The sequence below is a fragment of the Myotis lucifugus genome, unplaced genomic scaffold (assembly GCF_000147115.1).
Source record: "Myotis lucifugus unplaced genomic scaffold, Myoluc2.0 scaffold_511, whole genome shotgun sequence".
NCBI classification, from domain to species: domain Eukaryota; kingdom Metazoa; phylum Chordata; class Mammalia; order Chiroptera; family Vespertilionidae; genus Myotis; species Myotis lucifugus.
Window position 1 is genome coordinate 587,350 of NW_005871559.1, and position 9,111 is coordinate 596,460.

Here is a 9,111-nt window from a genome sequence, read left to right on the forward strand (position 1 = left end):
CTGGTAGTGCTTTCTAAGGTCCAGCTGAAATCGGTGCTGCTGTAGACCCGGCTGCTTCCCTCTCTGAAAGCTGGGCAGGCCTCCTGAGGGGCTTCCCAACCCTGGGCCCAGGAGCTCAAGTTTCTGCATGAGAAACTGGCTTTGATCCTGGCAAGCTGCGGGGAGAGGGGGCGGACCCACCTCCAGGCACTGTCTCACCCCCCCCCTCAAACCCCTCTCCTCCTCAGCCCGAGAGAGGCCGATTCCTCCACTTCCACTCTGTGACCTTCTGGGTTGGCAATGCCAAGCAGGTAGAGGCCTGGGCGAGGTGCTGGGGTGGGCAGAGGGCGGGCGGGAGGGCCTGGGGACAGGGGAGGACTCCAGCTGAGCCTGTGATTGGCCCCCGGGAGGAGAGGGTCAGGGCCAGTGCTGGGACCGGCTCGAAGAGACAGATACTCTGGGTCCTATTTACACAGTCAGGGCCGGACCCCAGCAGGAATCTTATCTGAGGTCAGGAGGGGTCAGAGGGCAGCCTTTCTCCCCAGGAGGACTCTGACCTGGGGCCATGGGGCGGAGCAGCTGAGGGGACTGGAGCTCTCACGGGCCCCCAAGATGGCCCCCGGGCCCTCACGAACAGTTGCTCTGTGATGCAGGCCGCGTCCTTCTACTGCAGCAAGATGGGCTTTAAGCCGATCGCCTACAAGGGCCTGGAGACCGGGTCCAGGGAGGTGGTCAGCCACGTGGTCAAACAAGGGCAGGTGAGTCCCCCCGCAGGAACACCACTCACCCAGGAGGCCCACCCCCTCTTCCCGCTGCTCGCTGAGCTCCCCGATCTCGTGCCTTTGGGTGAGGTAGACCAGGAGGCCCTTTGTCCAAGCAGACCCAGGCCTCTTCCCGGGTGCCTGGCATGGCGCGGGGAGCATGAGCTGCGTGCGGCCTCCCACCCCCACCCCACCCCGCCCTGACCCCTCCCCCAGGCACCTCTGTACCACATGCAACAGGGGCCTTCTTAGTTCTACCTCCTCCTCCGATGCTGGCCTCACGGATGTTCAGGAAAAACTGGCAGAGCCCACGAGGCCTCAGCAGCTGTCCCAGGCCCCCAGGGGTGGCGGGCAGATGAAAAGCCCCCCAGTCCTTCAGGACCAAGGGACAAACTAAGGCAGAGCAGGAACTGCAACCCAGGGCCGGCCTTGGCGGGGAGAGGGGGGGGCGGGGGGGGCTGCTCTGGTTCCTTTTGCCCCCACCAGGGGTGTCAGTGGCGAGCAGGGAGGAAGGGCGGGGGTCCCCAGGGCCACAGCTCACCCGCCTACTCCTCTGTGTCCTAGATTGTGTTTGTTTTCTCCTCCGCTCTCAACCCCTGGAACAAAGGTGAGGGGACCCCCGAGGGGTTCGAGGTGCCAGGGGCTGGAGACCTGGTGTCATGGGTGGGGGCGGAGTTCAGGGAGGGGGCATCAGCCTAGAAGGAGATGGAGTCCAGCCGGCTGGGAGGACAGGCGAGGGTCCGTGACTCCAACACCACCTCCACCCCCTGCCGGCCGCAGAGATGGGCGATCACCTGGTGAAACACGGAGACGGGGTGAAGGACATCGCATTCGAGGTGGAAGACTGTGACTACATAGTGCAGGTGAGGCCAGACCCGCTGGTGTGGAGACGGAGCAATGGGGCTCGGCCTGCTCTGTCCCCACAGCGACCCCGTCAGCCAGGGCTGGAGGACACCGCTGTGTTGAGGGACGCACGCTCGACTTCCAGTGACGCTCTGGCCTACCTGCGTGTCCTCTCTCTGAGCCTCAGTTTCCACAACTATAAAATGAGGAGAACCACTGCACCCCCACCTCACTGGGCTCTCACACAGAGGCAATGAGATCACAGTGACCACTTCTTTTCTTTTCTTTTTTAAATTGATTTCAGAGAAGGGAGAGGGAGAGATAGAAACATCAATGATGAGAGAGAATCATTGATCGGCTGTCTCCTGCACGCCCCACACTGAGGATCGAGCCCGCAACCCGGGCAAGTGCCCTGACCAGGAATCGAACCGTGACCTCCTGGCTCATAGGTCGATACTCAACCACTGAGCCACACCAGCTGGGCCCAGTGGCCATTTCTTGAGCACGACTCTAGACCAAACCCTTCACTCGAGAGGCAGTTCAGAAGTTCAGATCCCAGATCCAGAGGCAGACTTCCTGGGCCTGAATCTTACTTGCTGTGTGACCTCGGGCAAGTGGCTTAACTTCTCTGTGCCTTGATTTCGTATAATGTCACTGTGAGAATTAAAGAGGTTAATACCTACAGCAGGGCCTCCCATGTGACAAGCACAGACACGCAGTAAGGTAGGTTTGCTACATACATACATGAATTATGTGTGTAAGGCACTTGGCAGGGGTCAGACACATCCTCGGTGCTCAGTTAATGCCAGCTCAGATTCTTCTTATGGAACCCCCCCTTTTTACAGATGGGGAAGCGGAGGACTGGAGAGGGGAAAGGGCCACAGAGTGAGGGAGGAGAGGCAGGCAGACCCCTACCCCCAACTGGGTTTGTCTCCCATAGAATCAACTCTGGGCCTGGGCCTCCGTTTCCCAATCTGCCAAATGGGCATGAGGCATGGGCACCAGGGCCGAGTGCAGAAGCTGGCCAGGGTTCTTGCCTGGGGCTAGACCCCGCAGAGGTGATCCAGCAGGAGCAGCCTGCAAGGGCTCCCGGAGGGTCCAGCCCTCACTGCCACCCCCCCCCCCCCCGCCCATCTCCCCTGCAGAAAGCCCGGCAACGGGGCGCCAAAATCATTCGGGAGCCCTGGGTGGAGCAAGATAAGTTTGGGAAGGTGAAGTTTGCTGTGTGCAGACGGTGAGTAAACTTCGGTGCCCCCACCCTTCTGGCATCCGCACCCACTAAGATGCGGGGATCCCCCGGCCCCGCCCAGACTCCTCATGACCCCGAGTTTCAAAGCACAGCCTTCTCCCGGGAGTCCGATCCCCTGTAATGCCTGCCCAGGGTGCAGAGGCCGATGAGCGCTACCTGCCGCCCCTCATCCCCCCACCATCCCCCAACACACTTCCCTTCCTCCCCAGTGAGGGTGACGTCCTGGGGATGGAGGCTTCAGGCGGGGTCTGGGGAAGCCGCCCCCTGCGCTAGCTGTGACTTTGGGCAAATCACTTCACCTCTCTGTGACCTCATTTAAGTGAGCGAGGACTGGGGCTGGACCCTCTGTGTGATCTGAGATGCAGTACTTAACCTTTGTGTGCCCCAGTTTCTTCACCTGTAACCCTCCTACCGTCAAGGTCAAATGAGATCACCCGTGTACAGCCCTTAGCACAACGGTGGCTGGCACAGACACTCAAGCAAAGATCACCAAGGTGTTTCCCACCTGTGTTATCGTCACACAGAGACAACCGCAGCCCCACCTTCTCAAGGTTAAATACACTTAAAGGTGGTTCCCATCGAAAGCGCCTGCGCTGTGGTCTGACCCAACGCCCTCGTCTTTCTTCACTTACTCACATCAGTTTATGGCACCAGGCACTGACCTGGGTGCTGACCCATAGCGTTGAACAAGAAAGGGTCCCTGCCCTCGCAGAACCTCTGGTCCTGTGGGACACACAGAGTCAAAGAAATTCCCAAATGACAGACTGCAAGTCCTTTCAGAAAGGGGAAGTGACTTGCCCAAGATCACACGGCAGGTTAGGACCAGTCGGGCTGGGACCCGGGCTGTGTTGGCGCCATGTCCTGGCCTCAGCGGGGAAGGGAGCTCAGGGGCCCAGCCAGCCTGTTCTCCGCCCGTAGTATGGGGACACGACACACACCCTGGTGGAGAAGATGAACTACACCGGCTTCTTCCTGCCTGGATTCGAGCCCACGACAAACAGAGACCCCGCACTCTCTAAGCTGTGAGTGCTCCTGGAGCGGGGCGGGGGGGGGGGGGTGCGGGGGGGACGGGGACACACACTGCTCCCCTCCTCTGGGCTTCCCTGCAGGGGTGGAGCGTTGCGAGCCTGCTGGGGAGCTCCTGAGGGTCCCCACGGGGGGCTTGGAGAGGCAGCACAGAGCCTAAGAACATAGGCTCCGGAACCAGCCTGCCTGGGTTCAAATCCCAGCTCTGTCACTTCACAGCTGCTTAACGGTGGCCAGTTCCTGTATTTCTCTACACCTCAGTTTCTTCACCTGGAAAATGGGGCTAGTGAGGGTGTGTGAGCGACACAAATAAGATGCCTGTAGCAGGTGCCACGCAACAGGTTGCTGTTATAGTCGCCGAGGAGCCAGCGGGAAGGAGAGCAGATGCAGGGAGAGACTTTCTCATCCCTTAACCGATCCCTCTCCCAGGCCCCAGAGCAACCTCGAGGTCATCGACCACATCGTGGGGAACCAGCCCGACCAGGAGATGCTGTCCGCCTCGGACTGGTGAGTCCCTGGCCCAGGCCCTCCCCCAAAGACCCCCCACCCCCCGTGTCCTTGCCCCCAGGACACCAGCGCGGGCCCCAGAGCGCCAGGTGGTCGGAAGTTCACGTGAGGCTTGTTCCCTGTAAAACCGTCCCCATGGAGACCAGAGGATTGAAGGCCCAAAGTGACCCACAGGTGGAGGCGGGAGGAAGACTGCCCCACCCAGGCAGCGCCCTTGTGCAAATGAGGAGCAAGGCCCCTTCTCAAAGCACTTGCTGCGGAGGCATTGCTTCCCCATAGGATCTGGTTACAAGACTGTACGCCCGCCCGAAGGGAAACTGTCAGGATAAAGGGGCAAATCTGTGATGTGTGTGACGGACGGACGGACGGACGGCGCCTCCTTTCCGGAGCGGGCTCAGGGCACAGATTCTGGAAGATGGGCACAGGGGCCCGGGGCCGTCCCAGAGCCAACGTGCCCTCCCGGCCCCCCGCAGGTACCTGAATAACCTGCAGTTCCACCGCTTCTGGTCCGTGGACGACACACAGGTGCACACGGAGTACAGCTCGCTGCGCTCCATCGTGGTGGCCAATTACGAGGAATCCATCAAGATGCCCATCAACGAGCCGGCGCCGGGCAGGAAGAAGTCCCAGATCCAGGTGGGGCCGGACTGGGGCAGAAGGACGCAGGGAAGAGGTGTGAGGGCCCCGGTGGTGACGGGCCGGTGACGGGGTGTCCTTGCTGCCTTCCCGCAGGAGTACGTGGACTACAACGGGGGCGCGGGCGTCCAGCACATCGCTCTCAAGACCCAAGACATCATCACAGCGGTGAGAGGCCCGTCCCTGGCCCCGAGTCACCTCTGACTCAGCTCCAGAGCCAATCCCTGCAGGAAGGAAAGGGGGGCAGTGCAGCCCCCCGCTTCACCGGCCCGAGGGCTGACGGAGCCCCTGCTGGTCCCTGCCCCTCGTGTGCAGGCACAGTCTCAATCCGCAGAGTTCATCTCTCTTCGCAACAACATTCTGGGCTTTAGAATCAGCAGGGGCCAGAGTTAACAGGAAGCCTGCACTCTCTTCCCAGCTCTGCCAGGGACTTGCTGTGTTTCTCCGGGGGATTCGACCCCCCTCTCTGGGCTTTCGTCACGTCACCGTGAAATGAGGATATTAGGTCCAGAGGGATTAGGTCCTTGGAGCCAAATTGAACGTCCTGAGTCTACGCCCGGGGGAGGCTGGGCCTCCCTTATTCCTTCGATGGCTGTATGTGGCAGGGTGGCCAAGAGCCTGGCCCGTCCCATTCAATCCCAGCCCAACCAAGAATTCACTGCGTGACCCTGGCCACTGCATTCATTCATTCATTCATCCACTTACTCAATAGATGTTTACTGAGGGCTGACTATGTGCTGGGGGCTGTTTTAGGTCCTTGGGACCCATCTATGGAGGCAGAAAACGAAACAAGTAAAACGCACGTGTGAGAAGGCAGTGAGCGCTCTGGCAGTGGGAGAGGGAGGGTGTAGGACACTACAACTTGCACAGGGTGGTCACGAAAGGCCTCCCTGAGAGGGAGACATTGGAGAATGCAGAGTTGGAAGGGCCAGGCTTGGAGGAAGCACGTGAATATCTGGGGGAAAGCACCCCCGGCGGAAGGGACAGCCAGGGCAGAGGCGGGCTGAAGGAACAGCAAGATCATGTGGCTGGAACAGAAGGAGCAAAGGAGAGGGGGGCAGGAGACACGGTTAGCACGTTGGAGTGGGGGCAGATGGTGAGGACTTGCACTCAGAGATGTGACGCCACCGTGGGGTACGCAGAGCAGTGACGTGACTGGTATTTTAGTAAAATCGCTCTGGTTATGACGTTGAGAACAGATACGTAGTCTCTCAATGCCTCAGTTTCCCCAGCTGTGAAGTGGGCATAGTATCCTCCAGATGCCTCAGGAGATCACTGTAAGGACAGAACGAGGCATTGCTTAGAAAGTGCTGGGGACAGGCACCCGGTGAGCATGCCACAAAAGCTAGTGATTGCTGTTCCTCTAAGGGGACCCACAGACCCCCCCCCCCAGGAGGAAGGGGGCGGGGTCACAGCACACCCTGGCAGTTTGGGGGAGCCAGAACGGGGACCCTGCCTCCTCCTGGCCAGCACCTCCCCCTGGCTAGGGATGCTGAGCATGGCAGAGGAGGCTGAACTTGACCCTGTTCCGAAACAGATTCGCCACTTGAGAGAGAGAGGCATGGAATTCCTGGATGTCCCGTCCACGTACTACAAACAGCTGCGGGAGAAGCTCAAGTCGGCCAAGATCCGGGTGAAGGAGAGCCTTGATGCCCTGGAGGTGAGGCTGGAGCAGGCTCCCGGGTCAGCTGGGAGAACGCGTCGAGTTCCATCTCGCCTCACAAATTCTGTCCAAAGCCCTACCCTGCGCCAGGCACCCAGACACGGAGGGAAGCCAGACCAGGCCCCTGCTGTCATGGGACTTGCGTTCTAGTGCGGAAACAGATGACAAGGACATAGCACGGACACCATCAGAGAGCGAGGGAGTCGGAACGCACAGGAACTTAAAACAGGCTGTGACAGAGAGGGACCTGGACCACTTTACTGGAGGTAGTCAGGGAAAGCTTCTCTGAGGACGTGCCATTTCCGGGAAATCTAGATGATGAGAAGGAGTTGGCCATGTCAAAGGCCGGGGAAAGAGCAGTCCTGGCAGAGGGAACAGCAGTGCAAAGGTCCTGAGGCAGGAGCTGGCTCCAAGTGCCCGGGGAACAGAAAGACTAGAGCGGATGAAAGGACGCACGGCCTAGGTCACAGGGGTAGGCTATTCAGGACTTTGGATTTTGTTCTTCTGTGGCCAAAAATCATAGTAGCTTTTTTGGGGGTTTCTAATCATTTTAGTAATATACTAGAGGCCCAGTGCACGAAATTCGTGCAGGGTAGGATCTCTAGTGGCTACAGTCTGCTAGCCAAGGCCTCCCTTACCCTGGCTGCCTGCAGCCCCCGGCCTGGGCCTTCATTCGCACCCCCCTTGGCCAGGCACCACCATCCCTCAAGGGGGGCCCAGCCAGCCAGCAACACCGGCCATGTTCTGCACCGCCCCCTGGTGGTCAGTGCACGTCTAACTCCCTGTCTGTGGGGAAGATGGATTGTGAAGAGGCAAAAGCAGAAGCAGGGAGAACTCTGTGGAGGCTATTCGGGTGGTCCAGGCCGGCCACGATGCAATTGGGGATCTCTTTAATTTTTATTTACTTATTTGTTTTGAGTGGATCTATTTTGAGCTGTCTGGAACTGCTGGAGACACAGGTCTTTTCTTGGCTGAGGGGGTGCAGGAGCCCCTTCCTATGGACTCTCTAAGGATCCCATGTGCCAGGCAGGGGGGCCTCCCCCTCATCCTGCCCTCTGTCTCCAACCTAGGAGCTGAAAATCCTGGTGGACTACGACGAGAACGGCTACCTCTTACAGATCTTCACCAAGCCCATGCAGGACCGGCCCACGCTCTTCCTGGAGGTCATTCAGCGCCACAACCACCAGGTAGGTGGCGCCCGGCCCCAGCGAGCCCGAGGGGCGGGCGTGCAGGTCAGCCTGGCTGGCTTTCCGGACTCGCAACTCACCTCCTCTCTCCCGCTGCAGGGTTTTGGAGCCGGCAACTTCAATGCACTGTTCAAGGCGTTCGAGGAGGAGCAGAACCTGCGGGGCAACCTCACAGACCTGGAGCCCAACGGAGTGATCCGGGGCATGTAGACCCGCGAGTCCCGCCTGAGCTGCCGAGGCCCCGCCCACCTGCCAGCGCACGGCGGGCCACGCCCCCTAGCTCTGGAACACGCCCACCCCACCGTCTCTGAACAGCAAGCCCTTCCTACTGGCCATTTCCTCTAGATCCCGCCCACCAGCTCGTTGGGACCCCCCCCCCCAAGGTTCCGCCCACCCCCTGACCACGCCCTCGTCCAGGGTAATAAAGCGGACCGGGATCCAATGCGGTGTCTTGGTGTCTGTGTGGGAGGCCGGCGCAGTGACGCCGTTTGGCCGCCAGGGGGCAGCAGCGCTGCAGGAGGCGTCTGTTAGGGGTGGGGTGCCCCGCGGGAGCCGAGGCGCCAGGTGCAAGCGCTTTGCCAGCAGGACCTCAGGGTCATGGGAAACTTGGAACCCGGGCGAGCAGAGGGCTTACACTCTAGAGGGGAAGGCAGTATCGTTTCCTGAAGTGGTAAATGCTATCAAGAAAATAAAGCAGGGCCCTAACCGGTTTGGCTCAGTGGATAGAGCGTCGGCCTGCGGACTGAAAGGTCCCAGGTTCGATTCCGGTCAAGGGAACGTACCTTGGTTGCGGGCACATCCCCAATAGGGGGTGTGCAGGAGGCAGCTGATCGATGTTTCTAACTCTCTAACCCTCTCCCTTCCTCTCTGTAAAAAAACAATAAAATATATTTTTAAAGAAAGAAAGAAAATAAAGCAGGGCCCGGCCGGCGTGGCTCCGTGGTTGAATGTCGACCTATGAACCAGGAGGTGAGGGTTCCATTCCCTGTCAGGGCACATGCCCGGGTTGCAGGCTCCATCCCCAGTGTGGGGAGTGCAGGAGGCAGCCGATCAATGATTATCTCTCATCATTGATACTTCAATCCCTCCCTCTCCCTTCCTCTCTGAAATCAATAAAAATATATTAAAAAAGAAAAAGAAAGCGGGTGGTGAGACTGTGTGGAGGTGAAGCTGGAGGGAGGGATTACTTTCCATCAAGGGTGACATTTGGGGGCCAGCGTGGGAAAATGTGGAAAAACAGCATCCCGGGAAGAGGGAACA

General features: G+C 59.4%; 1 protein-coding gene across 1 annotated transcript; it reads left to right on the plus strand.

Annotated features, from left to right (window-relative positions):
- The first annotated feature begins 227 nt into the window (after window positions 1-227).
- On the plus strand, window positions 228-8,293 carry HPD (4-hydroxyphenylpyruvate dioxygenase). The gene is given in 12 exon segments (XM_006103833.3): window positions 228-290; window positions 633-737; window positions 1,305-1,347; window positions 1,521-1,603; window positions 2,729-2,821; window positions 3,751-3,854; window positions 4,288-4,365; window positions 4,839-5,001; window positions 5,098-5,169; window positions 6,539-6,661; window positions 7,735-7,851; window positions 7,951-8,293. Coding segments are annotated over 11 exon segments (1,068 nt in total). The 5' UTR covers window positions 228-290; window positions 633-656; the 3' UTR covers window positions 8,062-8,293.
- The last annotated feature ends 818 nt before the right edge of the window (window positions 8,294-9,111 follow it).